The sequence below is a fragment of the Podarcis pityusensis genome (assembly GCF_964106645.2).
Source record: "Podarcis pityusensis genome assembly, chromosome: 7".
NCBI lineage: Eukaryota > Metazoa > Chordata > Lepidosauria > Squamata > Lacertidae > Podarcis > Podarcis pityusensis.
The window spans coordinates 22,200,368-22,218,284 of NC_138031.1; the positions used below are offsets into that span (position 1 = coordinate 22,200,368).

The following is a 17,917-nucleotide window of genomic DNA, read 5'->3' on the forward strand; positions in this document are numbered from 1 at the left end:
CAACTGTGGCAAATGAATAATTGGGAAACTCCTGCCTTCCTTTGCAGTCATGGATTGGGTTTGAAGCTTATCAGAGAGGCAAGCCCTTGTGTCACAGCAGAAGTGGGGTTGGGCAAACAGCACCTGAAGTGAGTCCAAGCATTACTTTCACAGCAGATGTGCTACCAGAATAGCGTGGGATGTTTGGCTTCTATGGTAGTTCATAAAATCCGTTAAAAAATAATAATCAAGATTTCCCTTGCCCCATGTATAGGGAAAGGGAGTGAGCAAATCATTACCGTTGCCAGAAACTACAGATAGGCTTGTGCTCTGACTCTGGTTTCAGTTTGGTGGCTTCTAGGATCAAGCTTTAAGATTTAGCTTCCAAGCTAGCCCCAAATTCCATGCTGTTTGTAACTTACTGTTGCAAACAAATTCAGCTTCCTCTTCTCATTCCTCTTGGGGAGCTTTGATCTTCTCTTTAATAATTTTGAGTGCAGATACTTTATCCGTTTCACGTCTGTGCTGGGATAGAATGATGTTGCCACTAGGATTTTAAGTTGCGTAAATGTAGAGACGCACAGCCCAAGCACTGTTAAAAAGAAGATGATGACACCCAGTTGGATCCAAGTTGCTGAGTGGGGAACATTTGGTCTGGGAATACAGGCATGCTCAAAGAGAGGACTGCTGAAGGAAGTCTTATTGTCCACAATCTCCCCATGGTTGAATATGAATTTGTCGGAATTTTTCTGCACAAGAGAAGTGAAAGAAAAAAATTAAAAAGAGGTTGGCGTGAGCATTGCTTCCTCCTATGAAATACCTGATGCATGATGCTTGAAAGCCAACAAAGCAGAAGCATTGCAACTCAGCAGTGAAATTCCTTCCAGGGTCTCTGTGTGTTTCAAGTCTCCTACAGGATATTAACAGTCGCTTAACTACTGAGTCAAACCTGCTCTAGGCAATTGCTTAAACCAGTAGGGTCCCTTTGACAACCAGCTTGCAAGAGATGTGTGATTTGGAGAATGCTTAAAGGAATGCTTAAAGCATCATCATACACAGTAGCTGAGACAGCCTTAGGTAAGGATGTAAGAACCATGCTGGATCAAACTAAAGCTCTGACTGTTCAAAGGATAGGGAACCTTTGGCCCCCTAAATGTTGCTGAACTGCAACTCCCATCATCCTTGGCTCCTGGCCGTGCTTGCTGGTTTGGATGGGAGTTGTAGTTCTGCAAAATCTGGAGGACCAAAGGTTCCCCACACCTCGCCTATTCAAGCAGACACCAGTGGAGAACCAGATGCTTATTGGAAACGGACAACAGGACATGGGGACACAAAACCCCACACTGCACCCACCCCCCCATCGATGCCCAGTGGGATACGCCTCTTTCAACCTGGAAACTCCTTTAGGTATCTTAAAGATTTTCCCTTGGTAAACTTTACCTCTATAAATTTCCCTAATGTCATTTTGAAACCATGTTAAGTGCGTGGCCATCGTCACATCCTGTGGCAGTGAATTCTGCAGGCGTGTGATTTGGGGAGGGGGGCAGGAAACCTGAATGGAGCCCATTTGGTTCAACTTCCTTCAAAAGGAATGAGTAACAAATGAGTGAATAAATATGAATGGGTTTGTTTTCACTGTCCCATTCATATCTCATTTGCCCAGAATTCACTAGACATTACAATATTCCAGTGAAGAATTGGCAGTTGTCGTTGTAGGCTGTTATCTCCCCTTACTCCATGCCTGGGAACATATTTGCAAACCAGAGAAACTGTTGGTCTCATGCACACACATCAACCTTTCACTCACAACCACATGTGTGCGCACACGCTGGAAACATACACGCAGTACAGCCACACAAACACAGGCTTGGGGGGGGAAATGTATTGGCTACAAATGATGGTTTCCAATGCACTTAATCTGTTAGCGCAAGGATTTGCAATTCACAATAGACCTTGCCTCTGCTCCTCCACTAGCAGGCATCCCACATTCTCCCCCAAATCTGCTCTGGAGGGTTGGGTGAACCCCAGAACAGATTTAGTGGGTGCACACAGGGAGAAGGGACTTTCCATTGCACAGGTAAAAACCCTTGCACTAACATTCAAAGCACTACACTCAAAGGCTTCTTTCAAGCAAATTTCAGTGGTGGGTAGGGGGGCAAATGGTCCCTATGGGCCTCAGAGAAGACCTTTGTGGGTGTACCTATGAGCACCACATTATGACTTTCACCCTGGAACAATACAGCACTTGGGGCATTCTGGGGAACCTCCCCAAAAACAATCACCACCTCTAGAGTAATAGGGCACTGCTAACTCCATCACACCGCATTGCAATTTCTTTGCAATATCTGGTGGACCACAGAGCACTGGATTAAATGGACCCTTGGTTTCATCCAGCATGGAAATTCTTCCACGAGCATCATCCAGCCACCTTGGTGCCCTCCATATATTTTTGACCACAACTCCTCTTAGTCTGAGCTAGCATGGAGAAGGGTTAGGGATGAGGGAACATGTAGTCGAACAACCATAGGAACCATAGGATTGTAGAGGTGAAAGGTACCTCTGAGGGTCATCTAGTCCAACCCCTTTGCAATGCAGGAATCTCAACATGTGGTCCCCCCCATCCAGTTGGAAACCAGACTGGACCCTGCTTAGCTTTGCAAATGTGCTAGCAGTTTAACTGCTGCACCACTATATCATCCAGGCTGGTGAAGCCCGCTCTAGACTTGTGACCCAAGTCTGCAAGAATCTGCTAGATAGTTTAGTGCTGGAAGGCTTGCACTCACTTTAAACACACCTGATACCTAGTAGACATGCCCTTTCATATTGATATATAGTGTCTGCTTCTGGTTGCTCAATGGAGATATATGGGCACTTTGCCTATGCACAGAAGTACTCTGTGTTTATCACTTCACATGCCCCAGTCCTGACGATTGGCATTAAAAACAGCCTTCTGGGATCAATGTGTTACCAGCTCCAGTTGCCTCCAATATTTTCTCAGACATTCTGGTGTTACCTTCAGTCAATGCAGCTTAAGGTGTGCAAGCAGAAATATATCTGCAAGTCCTAATTTGGGGAATGGGGATCGGACATGGGAGGGCAAAGCCTATCTTTGCTCTGTGGCTTTGACTGCTCCCTAAGATGTACTGCATGGGAGAAATTTGAGATAGCAGTCACTGGGAATAAATACACATACATACACAGAGTTTTTGCCTTATTTCCCCTTTGGGGAGTAAATTACCTGACACACACATGGGAGGCAGCAAAGGAAATTTCATTGTCCAATCACACAACAGCAGGTGTTATTTAAATCCCTTCCTGTTTTGTTGTAATTGGAAGTTAAGCACTAGTTATGTTGCTGAACTCAAATACCCTGCTCTCTGGAACACCTGAGATTCTTATAATTGCTTCTTGGATAAATGGTTTCTTTAGGGGAGAGAGGAAAGTTGATTGCTCAGCACAACCAGCTCTAAGAGGAAGTAATGGGAAATTCACCTGCTGAGGAGCAAAAAATTCAACGCAAAAGGAAAGAACTTGGGCTGTACTACTAAAGCAGACAAATGTCTGGATGTCTATTAGAAATACTTTAGTTCTTGAGGGTTCCAAGGGAGTGTATAAGATATATAACAGTTCTTGGGATCCCATTTTGCAAGCTGTCCCATCTATTTCTTTGGAGTCTGTTGGCGGGGGTGGGGTGGGGTGGATATCTGATGTGCATTTCCTCCAGTGAAAAACTTAAACCCACAAGTAGTTACTTCACAGAACCAGTTTGATGAGATAGCAAAAACAGGATAAATTTATCACATTGAGGGAGGATCATCTGATAGCATGTCACACAAGTGAGGGTTGACTCTGGCCAACCTGCCTGCATCTGCAGGGGAAAGAACCCAAAATTGGCTAACCCTTTCTATGAGACCTCAATGCTCATTTTGCCCAATGTCAACCCAAGTATTCTGCTCCTCCATCTCTGCATTCTGCACTGTATGGAAAAAAGAAGCTCCAATTCATTAACCATATCTTTAGAGCATCCTTTCTCAGCCTTGGGTCCCCAGGTGTTGTTGGACTACAACTCCCATCATTCCTAGCTAGCACAACCAGTGGTAAGGGATGATGGGAGTTGTAGTCTAACAACACCTGGGGACCCAAGGTTGGGAAAGGATGCTTTAAAGGAAGGGTTGCAACTCAGTGACGGAGCTTGCAAAACAAAACCTTGTATGCAAAAAATCTCAGGTTCAATCCCCATCATTTCCAGGTAGGAGTCATGCCTGCAACACAAGAGAGCTGCAGTCAGTTCAGTGTTGGCAATATTGAACTAGATGGATTACTGGTCTGACTCAGTATAAGACAGTTCTTCCCCCTCAGTTTCAGGTTTGAGGGGGTGGCAGGCAAAGTGTCATCCGGTGGGTCTCCTCTTCTGCCAGCTCTGGAGGTTCAAATCACAGGAGCAGCACTAGGCAGCTGGGTCTAGCCACCTGTTTAATTTCCCAAAAAGCCCTAGAGCTGGGCTGAAGGCATTGTGGGAAATTAACATGGCAACTAGAAAATTGGGGGGGGGGGGGGTTAGGCAGAGCAACGGCAGCAGCTGCACAGGAGTTCCAGGTCCTGGTGCCAGTCCTGCATTAGCCCCATAGCACTATCCCCAAACACCTATTCCGAGCTTGAGGATAATTCCCTCTTCTTCCCGAATGGCAATCAGTTCAACCTGGCACACTATAACATAGGGCAGATAAGTATAAATCCCACTTGCATCAGCTGACGGGGTTAGATAAGCAGAGAGGTCCTTCTGCCAAGCTCTCCTGGCTTAGCAGGCCACGTACCAACCTCCCCCTTCTGCCAGTCCTAAAAATGATTCAGCAGCCAGTCACTGAAATCTTGTATCTTCCCATGCCATGTTACTAGCAATCTTTTAAACTGGAAATGACAGGGATTAAACTGGAGGTCTTTGGCCTGCAAATCATGCTCGAGCCTTTGCTGCAACAAGACACCCAAAAGAGGCCTCCCAAATTTTGCACTTCTGTTTCCTCTGGCCACACAGAACACTCAGCATAACCAACGTTCCAATCTGCCTTTTGCTGTTTTGTCATTGCTTTATACGTACAGACTTTTTAAAGCCTGCGCCGTTCCACCACCCAACCTCATTTCAAGGCTTTCTGCGCTGTGTTTTAGCATAAGTTTACTCTGCAGAAAACTTGTATCTAAAGCAATAAAAGCCCAAGAAAAGTGCTGGTAACTGTAGCTAAGGTACTTACATGGTAATACAATTTCAAATGGACCTCTAGCTCAGGGAAATCTTGGAGATGCTTGCTCACTGAAAAAATGAGCCAGTAAAGCAAATAATCTACTGCTGCAAAGAGAGCCCAGATGCAAAGGTTAGCAAGCACAGGGAGAAAAAAGCGTGCTGTGCATTTCCTTTCTTTCTGGGTCTGGCAAAAGGATGGAACCATTGTGTACAGCTCTCTTTCTTCTTTGCTGAGGGGAAGGACGCAGAGCTTGCTTCGCTGCCGCTGCCGCTCATCGTAGCGAATAAACGCTTTTGTAATGTAAGTGTTCTTAAACTTGATGTTGTGGGGACTCAGGAATTTCCTCATGAAGTGTAATGTCCCAAGAACGATGAAAAGAACCCCCAGCAGAGGGAGCACTTTCTTGCCCAGGTAGGGCGGTAGGGCTAGTATGGAGGAGATCTGCCTGGCAATGTTCTGGATGTGGAGCCTCGTCTCACTCAACCTCAGCTTCAAGCCTTCGTCCGAAACAGTGTAAGACACATTCAGCTTGTCCTTCACTGACACAACATCTTTAAACGGGTTGCCCAAGATCTTACTCTGATTGTATATCCACCGAATCGCTTCGATGTAGCGGCCGAGGAAGGAGAAACGCTGCGATTGAAGGATGCAAGTGATGCTGTCTACCAGCTGATTTAGGTTGTGGAAGATGTTTTGGATGTTGCCAGCTACCACCGCCCCAGTCCCGGCAGCGATCAGGGCATTCCTTCCTTCGCGCAGGCCACAGGAAAGGAAGAAAAGCGCAGCAAAGCATCGCAGGTGCCTGGACAGAAACAAACCCATGGAAAGGGCAATCCAGAGGAATGGGGGTGCGACTGCAGAGAACGTGGGGTAGTCCGCTAGGAAGGAATACCCTGCTAGGAACAGGAACACATTCACTATCAAACTGACGGAGCTGCAGATCGCAAACAGGCACGACCGGCCCTTCCAGCCAGACTTCTTCTCGCCCACAAGATGTGTCCATATGTGCTGAGCAAACGCAGCAAAAGAAGTCATTTTCTTCAAGGGGCTGGAGAGCCAGTAATGGTGACTGGGAATGAAAACAGATAGATGCCAAATTTATCTCTTAAGCAATTTATGGAGGTTATGCTTTATTCCTCAAAACTGAAAGACCTACCAGCACAGTTCTCATATATATCCAGGCTAATGGATATATCTGCACTAATGACATGATATCAAGCTAATTTCAGCTAAGCAGGAGTTGAATAGGCAGCTGACATCTTGGAGGCAAGAAAGGAGCACTACGTCCAGGGCATTTGGGCATCTTGCATGATGATTCCTCAGACTGTCTGAATCTCTTTTCCTTGGGGCCTATCATGGGAGTTCACTGACCCTTTTCGAAGGGGTGGCTGTACCCTGAAGCTGAATGGATGGTGCAAATGGTTGTTTGATTACTCTGCCACTTAATCCAGGTTGTTGTTCAGTGTAAAAAGAAATAAACCAGAGGGAATTAATTCAACACAATACTTTCAATAGTATTTTTTTTTAGCCATATTTCCTACTTCCAAATGCCACTGGGACAATCAGTCCATCTCTCTTTATTATAAAATAAAATAAATGCATTTAAGAGACATCAGCTACATGGTTTATATTTCACCAAGCAACACAACTCCAGCTTTCACTTGTTACTTGGCTCCCATTGTTTCCACATAACACGTTTTCTCTAAAGAGGCAGAGCTGATTTATATGCATATTAGATTTTTTAACACAACACAATCAATCAGATTCTAATTAAATAAGATAAACTTTTCCAATTTTGTCCTGTAATGAGAGTCTGTTGCCTTAACAAATACTATTTTATAAGGATAACTTTATCTTTTGTTTTCAGCTCAGACACAGCAGGTTCCTAGGAAGTGGGGTGGATGTTTATACAGACACAGATCTTAAGATTATTAATATACTTCCCATTTGTGGATTTTATCATTATTCATGTGCCTGTATTACTATCTGCTCTGGCTCCAAAACAGAGATGAAGAAGAGTAGGAATTTTCCAAAAGATTACACCCTGAAAATCAAGGGGCCTTGAAGAACATCTTTCCCCATACCATCTCTCCTCCCTCCCCACCCCAGTTGCCTGTTCAGAGTATCATTAGTGAAGGAGTTAATAATAGTGGTGGGCTGGAACACCACATTTTTCTGTAGCAGCCCTGAGACTATAAGAAGGTGCTCCAAACCTGGGAAACCCATCAACGCCTCTCTCTTTTGTCCTTGGCTTTGACTGAAGGCTAAACTAATTTACATGGCAAATCACGGTAAAGGCAGCCATTTAACAAGATGGTGTCCTCCTGGTTTCTGTACAGCAAATGTCCCTAAGGTTTTCTCCCTGCTCTTTTATATACATTTTCTATCTATGGCGTATGACAAGACCTTCTTGGTGGTGGCTCCTTGTTTGTGGAATGCCCTTCCTAGCGAGGTGCATCTGCCTGCCACATTAACAACTTTTAGGAGGGATTTTTATAAAGTTCCTGTTCACCCAGACATTTGATGGCTGAAATACACTGTTTCCAGCAACCTTCACATTAGCCTGTATGCACTGGTGGTAACTTGTCTTGAACAAATAGTTACCCATGTTGCTGCTGCTCCCCTGAATGTGTCCAAAGGCTCCAAGGTCCTGCAACAGGCAAAACAGCCTTGTTGGCCAAAACAGACGCATTTTCTCAGCCCCTGATTAATCATGCAATCCTAAGCACACTTACTAATAAGCCAGTCCGATTGAGCCTATTGACTTATTTCAGAGGTAACTTCATTTGTATTGCAATGCATGCCTGCAATCCTATGTATGCTTACTTTGTAATAAGTATATTGAACATATTGGAACATATAGGCTGGGACTCTTAACACCAGTATAGAAAAAGGGGGCGGGGAGCAGGAATGTTACTCTATACATTTCTGGCAGTACCTTGATGCTCAAGTATCTTTTTGGAAAGGCGATGCACTCGGCGAATCCAATTTGTAATGGATATGATGCTGATGCCTTAGATCCTTTTGGTCCCCTGCATTGAGACTTCTGAATATTCTTGCACCTCCTTCCTTCTATTTATTCATAGCTGGACTCAGCTTTGTACCCTGTAACCAGCAGCCAACATTCTTGTTGTTTGTTGTTATTGATTAAAACTATATTATAAAACAAACCACATTAATACTCATTTGCAGCCTGCTTAAAAAGCATAATTCTCAAGATTTACTTACAGATTCTCCTGCAAGGCACATTACGATTTTTTCATGGAGTGGTGCTTCTTGATTGTGCGGGGAAGGACTGACTAGTGCTGCAAAGAAGTTTATGCTGAATCACCCCAGCCGTTCAACCCACCCACCTAATGCGTCAGACCATTCTGAGATGGTTCTTGTTTTGATGACGATAAATGTGACTGAAACAGAATGTGGGTAAAATGGGGAAGTTATTTGCATTAAGAACTGTGGCCGATCTAGGTAAAATTCCTTGGCATAATGATCTCCACTTACAAATAAAAGATGATGTTCAGAGTGGCACATGAAGGTGGACAAATCCACCTCTGCTAGGGCAAGGGAGAATGCTAAGAAATATTTATCATTACTACCTCACTCCCTACACCTTCCACAGAATAATACACTCTTGCCACTCTGTTGGAGAGGCTGTGAGAAGTAGGGTACATTTTTTCACATGTGGTGGTTGTGTCCTGATTTTGCTGCATTCTGGAAAGATGACTTCAAGGAAATTAACAAAATTACCTGTCAATCCCTCCTCTCTGATCCACAACTGGCATTGATGCACATATTTGAAGGGCAGACTATGTCAGTAATGTATAAAGATGTTGTGGGCCTTTCTTCTTATTGCTGCGTGACTTGTGATCGCCAAGAACTGCCATCAGCCTTTTTTCCTTGATGGTACCACGAGATCTGGAATTTGACAATGATGATGAAGTTAACACAGAGACTCAAGGCATTAAGTAAAGGAACTCAATCAGATTCCAAGATACATCTTTATTGCATTTATTTATTGAGACTTTCCCACCCCCTTGGAAAGCGATGGGAAAATGAATAAGTACAGTGGTACCTCAAGTTAAGAACTCAATTCGTTCTGGAGGTCCATTCTTAACCTGAAACTGTTCTTAACCTGAGGTACCACTTTAGCTAATGGAGCCCCCCACTGCCGCCGCGCTGCAATTTCTGTTCTCATCCTGAAGCAAAGTTCTTAACCCGAGGTACTATTTCTGGGTTAGCGGAGCGGAGTCTGTAACCTGAAGCATCTGTAACCTGAAGCATCTGTAACCCGAGGTACCACTGTAAACATTTCTGATAAATGAATAGGTGGAAGAGAAACAGAATATTACTCAGCAAATGGTTTAGATTATCAGCAAGCTGGAAAATCTACTTAGTTACCACTTTATTAATAGTTTTGAATAAGAGGAACATTGTGGTTGTTTTTACCATCATATATATTGGAATAACAGGAAGTGCTTAAGAATTGCTGAAGAATTGAAGGGAGATGCAGTGGAATGACCTCTTCTGTTCCTAAAAGGAGGACCAGAATTTTTATGATAATTGCTTTATGGTGGAATGAATGTGCATCCTCCTCCCACATCCCTCTGCTCCTCAGTGTGAGTCACATGCCTTGAGAAACATTTCATTGTGTGATAAAGAAGAAGTGCAACTGTTTTGTAACAGTTTGCAACGGCATTGCTTTGAAACTGGGTGTGAATGCAACTGAAAGAAAATTACTCTATTTTGTTTGTTACATAGATACACTCCATGTTTCCATCAAAAATGCTCATGGCAGCTAAACAACAATAACATGCAGAATAAAAAATAATCAAATCACCAACAAGTAAGCAATATGACAATAAAAACAGATTAGAGCAGATAAAAATGGCAGCTAGTTAAAATACAATTAAATGAGAAATGTGGGTTTAAATACAGCAGAGCAAAACAAAACAACCCAGCAGGCCAAGTGGATATTTCCATTTTTTGAAGGGCTTTGCCTGTTTGCAGAAGACCATCAACAAGGGGGCTGGACAAGCCCCATCTGGTAGGAAAATCCAAAGTCTGAGGACACATTCAAGAGGTTGCTGCAATCAATATCAGTGTGTATACCTGTATGATGCACACATTTCTAAACATATTTCCATCTCATTCACAGTTTTGGGTACCCACTTTTTAAAATTCTTAAGTGTAAACCTAAAAACGCAGTAACTAAAATCCAGCATGAAGTTTGCCGTGCTTAAAGCCCCACTGATTTCAATGGCGCTTAAATGCACATATATGTGCCCTGGGTTGTGTGAAGAAGGCACAATTCCACATGTAATATTCCTGTAGAGAAATGTGGGAAGAAGAATTTGCAGTGCAATGATTTCAATGGAGCTCAAACAGGATAAGATCACTGGAATGCCTCATCCATGACTGAATGTATAACTGGGATGATCAAGTTCCCTACCTCATCTTACATGACCATGGGAATAGGAGTGAAATATACGTCAACCGTAACTGAAAGTGCTTCCAAGGTTTGGGGAAATTAAGGGAAGAAGCTAGAATCTTTGGTAAATCACAGAACTAGTTGTTGACAATGAAAGTGAACTCCCAGGACAAACTGCAGCAGCCCCAGGCAGAGAAAGTTATTGGCACCTAAGACCAACTGAAAACAATGGAACTTAAATTAGTCACGGCTGATTTGTCCTATTGATTTCAACATGATTTAGGTGGAACTAATTTTCTCCCATTCCGTCTGCTTTCATGGATTTCTGATCAGGTGTATACATGGAATAATACTCCACACATGTCCTGGAACAATACATATGCCTTTGGAAGCTCTCAGGTATGCTGTTAAAGTGATGATTACCCTTTATCCTCCCTGCATCTGGAACCCAGCATGCACTACCTCTGAACATGGAGGTTCAACTTCACTATCATAGCTAATGGAAATTGTGTGATCCTATTCATATCTTGATATACCCACTTGAATATGTCTGATCCCTCCAATCTGGTCGCCATCCCCATGTTTGAGAACAAAAGTCTATAATGGGCTCTGAAACTGCATGGAACTCACTGACAAATCTCTTTTTGTTAGAAACTCCATTTCACCACTTCTAAAATTGGAATGAGAGACAACTAGCAAAATATTATGCATGTTTATTCCATAAAGTTCCACTGTGCTCAGTGGGATTGCTCCTAGGAAAGTGCGGATAGGATTGCAATCCTAAGGGTGCAATCCTAAGATTGCATACCCATTGACAGATTTCTGAATAAACTTGCTCAAGAGCATGCTGTTAAAATGGAGTAAGGATCAAACTAAAGTTTGCTTATTTTTTTCTTTAAAAGTTTATGTCGTTTGATTGTAAAAAAAAAAAAAAGACTCAAAATGGTTTTCAAAAGTGACACCATTGTTAATGTCTATGTCAAATATATGCAAATGATAAAATGATACAGATATGAGCATTAAAACTGGTATTTAGATGCAAGTAAAGGTAAAGGGACCCCTGACCATTAGGTCCAGTCGCGGATGACTCTGGGGTTGCGGCGCTCATCTCGCTTTATTGGCCGAGGGAGCCGGCGTACAGTTTCCGGGTCATGTGGCCAGCATGACTACGTCGCTTCTGGTGAACCAGAGCAGCGCACAGAAACACCATTTACCTTCCCGCCGGAGCAGTATCCATTTATCTACTTGCACTTTTGGGCATGCTTTCGAACTGCTAGGTTGGCAGGAGCAGGGACCGAGCAACAGGAGCTCACCCTATCGTGGGGATTCGAACCACTGACCTTCTGATCGGCAAGCCCTAGGCTCTGTGGTTTAACCCACAGCACCACCCATTTAGATGCAAGCTGACCCCCAATGCACAGCTTTTCGTTATTAAATATATTCTGCAATTAATAAATACATTCTGGGGGGAAATGTTATTTGCAATGAATAAAACGACTAAGAAGAAAACTATCATACTGGAGTGTGATTTTCCTGGCAGCTGGCTCCTCCAGCAGGTGCTGATAACCCTGGAGCAAGGGGCCATGCTGGCTCACCACTGGAGCAAGCCAGACACCCACAGTGTGGCTCTGCCCCTGCTATTTCAAGGGCATCTACGAAAAGGGATACACAGCATGCATAACTCACACTAGTGTCTAGATTGTGCTGAATGCAAGAGTGTAATTGAATGTTGCATTAGAAGGTGCCCCAGACATATATCAGTATGTCAATACAACCTGCATTGTTTTCCCTGCAAAAATCCTGCTGCCTCATAAGAAGCACTGCAAAGATAGCAAGTAAGAAGTACAGACTTAAGAGCTGCCCTTCATACATTCCAAAAAACAATAGTGAGGAAGGCAGGGAGAGGGCATTTGGTGAGCTCCCCTCCCCCCAATACCAGCATCGACAACCAGCACCCTTAGGGAACTGTTGTGGTCCTCAGCACCATGGAAGGCCCACCTGCACTGTCACGGCCCAGCAGTTTGGTCTGAGAGCCACTAATTTTCAGGGGGTTGGACTAGGTGATCCTCAGGGTCCCTTTCCAACTCTATGATTTCCCACAATTCCCAAGGTTTGGTCATTCAGCACAATTCCCCAGAGCAAATGCTATGTCAGAGGCATGATGGGAAATTCAAATGGTGGATTGTTCACCAATTGAAGCACCGCCATTGTTGGTCACCAGGAAACACAGCAGAGACCCAACGATGTAGAAGAAGGTCCATCAGAGGACACTTCTGAGAAAGATCATGAAGATACCCAGCAAAGTATTTCTTTCTGCAAAAACCTAAAATGTCAGATGACAGCCTGAAATCTGTTTAGATTTTGGTAAACTACAATAACTATTCTAAACATTCTAAAAGGAGAGAGATTAAGTTTTCCCTCAGGTGAACTCAGAGATGAGGAATGATTGAAAGATGAACGCGAGGCAGTTTTTATGTGCATTTCAGAGTCTTGTATATATGCTCCCAAAGGTGAGTTGAATCATGCATTTTCCTGATAGCATAACAGTACTGCCTTCCCTGTAAGGATCTGAAGGTGAAATATTATGGAGCAGAACTTCTTTCTGTGGAAGTAATTTATGGATTTTAGTCCAAGTGTGTGGAGGATCAACCTCTGCTAATTTTTTGAGGGGCTCTCTTCAACTTTTCCTAGTTACATGCCATGCACACCCTGAAAGTATAACAACTTTTATTTATTCCATTTATTTATTATCAGCTTCAACCAAATTGAACCAAGCCCACGCCACCCCATGCCAGTAGGCCCTGGGCACTCTCATCCCAAGTTTAGGGGGACAGGTGGGTGTGGAGGACTCCCTGGTCCTGAATGGCGTAACTGTGCCCTGGAAGGACCAGGTGCGCAGCCTGGGAGTCATTTTGGACTTACAGCTGTCCATGGAGGCGCAGGTCAATTCTGTGTCCAGGACAGTTGTCTACTGGCTCCATATGGTACGCAGGCTGAGGCCCTAACTGCCCGCAGACTGTCTCGCCAGAGTGGTGTGTGTTCTAGTTAGCTTCTGCTTGGACTACTGCAATGCGCTCTACGTGGGGCTACCTTTGAAGGTGACCCGGAAACTACAACTAATCTAGAATGTGGCAACTAGACTGCTGACTGGGAGCGGCCACCGAGACCACATAACACCAGTCTTGAAAGACCTACATTGGCTCCCAGTACGTTTCCGAGCACAATTCAGATTGTTCGTGCTGACCTTTAAAGCCCTAAACCGCCTCGGCCCAGTAGACCTGAAAGAGCATCTCCACCCCCATTGTTCAGCCCAGGCACTGAGGTCCGGCTCCGAAGACCTTCTGGTGGTTCCCTCACTGCAAGAAGCAAAGTTACAGGGAACCAGGCAGAGGGCCTTCTCAGTTGTGGCACCCACCCTGTGGAACGCCCTCCCACCAGATGTCAAGGAAATAAACAACTATCTGACTTTCTGAAGGCAGCCCTGTTTAGGGAAGTTTTTAATGTCTGATGTTTTAATATATTTTTAATCTCCTGTTGGAAACCGCCCAGAGTGGCTGGGGAAACCCAGCCAGATGGGCAGGGTATAAATGTTGTTGTTGTTCCTAGTGTGGCCCATTTGGCTAGTGACTTGACAATTGGCATAGTGCAAATAGTCACTTCTGGCTAGGGATTATGGATGAATATTGTCCCCTTTGGACTACCAACTGCAAAAACTGAGGCAGCAATCTCAATATTCCAACCAAACATAAGAACACTGAACCACAACACTAATGCAGTAATTCAAGGTGCCCATGCTAGCATTTAAAGCCCTCAGCAATTTAGCCCCCAAAATCTGAGACCGCCTCTTTTCCTACAGACCCTCTCAGGTCTGTAGGAACCAGGTCTGTAGGAACACCATGACCACCACCAAGGAGACTGATTAGTATTTGGCATTGATTAGAATTTGTCACATTCAGCACAGATCCACTGAAATCAATGGATTTAAGACTAGCAAGTCTATCAATCTCAAGGGATCTACTCCAACTAGAACTTAGCTGGATACCATCTAACAGAAGCAGCAACAACGGGACCTTTATGTACACGTTGTTTTATGAAGGGCAGCCCCCACCCAAAGAGGCTTACAATCTAGAACCGACCCACGGAAAGAGGAAGATGGAAATGGAGGCACGGCTAGGCAGGGCATAATAATCCTTGTCAGGTCTTTCTATGTATGTATGTCCTTGTTAGCCCCTAATAATGAGTTTATAAACAGTAACCTCGGTGAGTATTGGAGGGCAGAGCTGGCATATAAAACTTGTTCAGGAGTGACCGCTACAAAGGGATTGGAGCTGCCAGCTCACTGCCTTGATTAACAACCCCCATAAATACCATTCTCCGTGCCGCCCCAAACTTCACCTCTGCCTGCTGGTGCAGTGCAGCTCTGTGTGCACATCAAGGAAAGCCCGCAGTACCCACTGCATTTTTGACCTCTTTTCTTCACATTTGATTCTTTTTAATGCCATGCACAGCATAATTACAGTTTTGTCTCCAACACAAAAACCAAGCGTTCTGCCAAATATTCATTGATGCAGGTTGCAGAGAGCTCTCTCGTATGCCCCCTGAGCAACCTGGCTTTGCTTTATGTAGGATTTTCAATTAATGCACAACTGAGGCAAGGAGACATTTTAGCTGCTACTGTCTTAACACGCAGCGTTGGTTCCTTTCACTGGTGTTCGTTCTGTCTCAGGGAAGGTTTCGCCGGGTGGTCCATGGTGCATCAGGAGGAACGAACAACAGTTAACGCTGCCAAAGACTATTGCAGGCTGCAGCACATTCTCTTGAAACCAATTACATTTATTGTTCTTATCCGCATGAGTCTGTCTGAGCAAAGTCAGCTAATTGGTGACTGCCTTTTTCAGCATTCTGATTTCAGGGAGGAAAGAAAGCCAGAGGATCTGCTTTGGAGATACCAGTGCTCTGCATTTGGAAATGCAGTTTGAAGAGGAGAGGGGGAGGAGACAGTGTTGGATGGGGTGGCGGTGGCAGTGAGTGTGCGTTATATTGCTTAATGTTTAACTTTTAAACTGAAACGAAGGCAAGAAAAATCGAGTTGTAGGGGGGAAAGCACTAGAAAAATGATTTGATTCTACCTTTCTATATTGTATGTATTTACCTCAATGCTCAAATTACAATGTGTGCAAAGGTGGACGTGTCCCCCTTAGCTACTTTTCTATTAAGGCTACTCGGAGGAGGCTATGTTATGCCTAAAATTATATGGCTATGGGAAATAAGGGGTGGGAACTGTGGGTTTCATTAAGGTCCTGCTACGTCTCTCTGCTCCAAAAAAATCAAGCACTGATATGCATTACCAAAATGAAGAAAAGAGCTGTGAACAGTAAGCTCTTAAATTGCTATTTCCCCCCCTATCCCGCCTTTCTCCCAGCACAGGACCCAAAGCAGCTTACAACATAAACAAATACAACTAAGAGCAAATACAACTAAAAACATATCGATCAGCTCAAGTATTCTTTTTTAAAAAAACAAGTTGCCCTATTAAAAACAGCACTGAATTTGAACACCTAAACCCATTTAAAAACACATTAAAGAAAAGGAAATGTGCAACACCCGCCCCCAGAAGTCCCTGTCACAATAGCCAGAGTTAGTGGCCCAAAAGACCTGGTTTTGTTTTGTTTTTAAAGTATTTGCCTATTGGCAAAAGGAAACATGGAAGGGAGTTACATGAACTGGGAGTAGCTGCTGAAAATACTCCAGTGGAAAGGCCAGACCAGGTTTTCTACATACTGCAAGTGTGGCATTAGGTATGAATTATTATTTTTTAATAAAGAAAATAGCCTCCTCAAAACTAAGGGGGAGAAGTGCTGTAAATGGAGACTGCCTCCCCCTCTTTGCTACCCACAAATTCTGGCAGCAAAGAGCTGGCATTTAGGCTAAAAGGAAACCTAATTCCACTGTGATCCTTTAAGCTGCAAGGTGGATTGCCTATTTGCAGTTTAGGGATGGTGTAAAAGCCCAACGTGCCTGAAACAGTGACGGGACTGAGAGAAAGGCGACCCCAGATGTTCTTAAAGCCTAGGCAGGCTCATACAGGGAGATACAGTCCTTCAGAGAGCCTGAACCCAGGCTGTATAGGGCTTTGTAGGCCATCACCAGCACTTTGAATTGTGCCTGGAAACGGACTGTTGTGGGGCTCTTGTTAACAAGGAGTTTCTGTTCTACCTGTAAACGGCTCCGGTCAGCAACCTGGCCTCAGCATCTTGGACCCACTGAAATTCCCAGACGCTTCCCAACGGCACATTGCAGCAATCCAAACAGAATGTAACTAATGCATATATCACCATGTCCAGATCAGACATGCCTAGGAATAGACACAGCTAATGCACTAGTTTTAAACAGGCAAACACACATACAGTCATCTCCAAAACTTGGGTGTTTAGACTCATGGGGTGGATCCAGGAGTGCACCCAAGCAGTGAACCTGAGTTTTTAGGGGAGGAGTAACCCCTTATCCTCTGTGAATTTGTCTAATTCTCTGGGAGTGATTTTAACTATGTGATGTGTGAAAAAAGGGCATCCTTTTGGCTGTCCTGAATCTTCCAACGCTCAGCTTCACTGGATCCCCTCAAGTTCTAGTGCATAATTTTGTCTACCTCTCCTCCTATTTGTCTTTTCTCTAAACAAACAAAATCAGAGTGGAATTGCTCCATCCCGTTGGTTATTTTGGGTGTCCTTTTCTGAACCTGAAGGACTGTGTTTTATTCCAAAATGCACTGAGGTATAACGAAGAGTTTTGCATCAATGAGCACCGCAGTCCATTCTTTGTTTTGCTTTGCTCAGAACAAACTCTAAACCATTTTGCAACAACAGAATCAGGACATTAAACGGTGCAGCCATTAACATTCCTTCACACCTGGACTGAAGGAAATGGGGATTTCCTCTTTCTCCCAGCCAGCATGCAAAAAATGAGAGTGGAAAGGGATTGCGTAGGTTTCTCATTGCCGAAGGTCAAGAGATGTGAAGGCTTCTGTCTCTCTCCTTATGGTCATAACCCTCTGCAACACTGTAAGGCAGCCATCGCTAATCTGGTGCCCTGCTGATCTTTTTGACTATAACTCCCACCATTACCAGCCAGCACAATGCACTTGGCTACAGCTGGTGGGAGCCATTGCCCGCAACATCTGGAGGGCACCAAGTTGGCAAAGGCTGATGTAAGGGATGCTTAAGCACTCCTCCCCAATTCTGCGGGTGCAGCAACTTGGGGATGGCAGGATATATTG

At 44.1% G+C, this 17,917-nt stretch overlaps 1 protein-coding gene across 17 annotated transcripts in view; it reads right to left on the reverse strand.

Annotated features, from left to right (window-relative positions):
- Positions 1–17,917, reverse strand: part of DCSTAMP (dendrocyte expressed seven transmembrane protein) — a 54,171-nt gene that overhangs the window by 3,109 nt on the left and 33,145 nt on the right. For 5 of the 17 annotated variants that reach the window (XR_013988675.1, XR_013988676.1, XM_081013781.1 and 2 more), the window contains 4 exons: positions 8,964–9,131; positions 8,155–8,321; positions 5,226–7,866; positions 402–728 (listed from right to left, as the gene is read on the reverse strand). Coding sequence is in view for 15 of the 17 variants with exons in the window: in XM_081013781.1 (XP_080869907.1) it covers positions 402–728; positions 5,226–6,251 (1,353 nt within the window). In the remaining 2 variants the exon portion in view is untranslated. Of the gene's footprint in view, positions 1–401; positions 729–5,225; positions 7,867–8,154; positions 8,370–8,444; positions 9,132–9,662; positions 9,747–17,917 lie in introns of all 17 variants that reach the window. The other 12 variants (XM_081013780.1, XM_081013779.1, XM_081013772.1 and 9 more) reach the window with 9 other exon arrangements.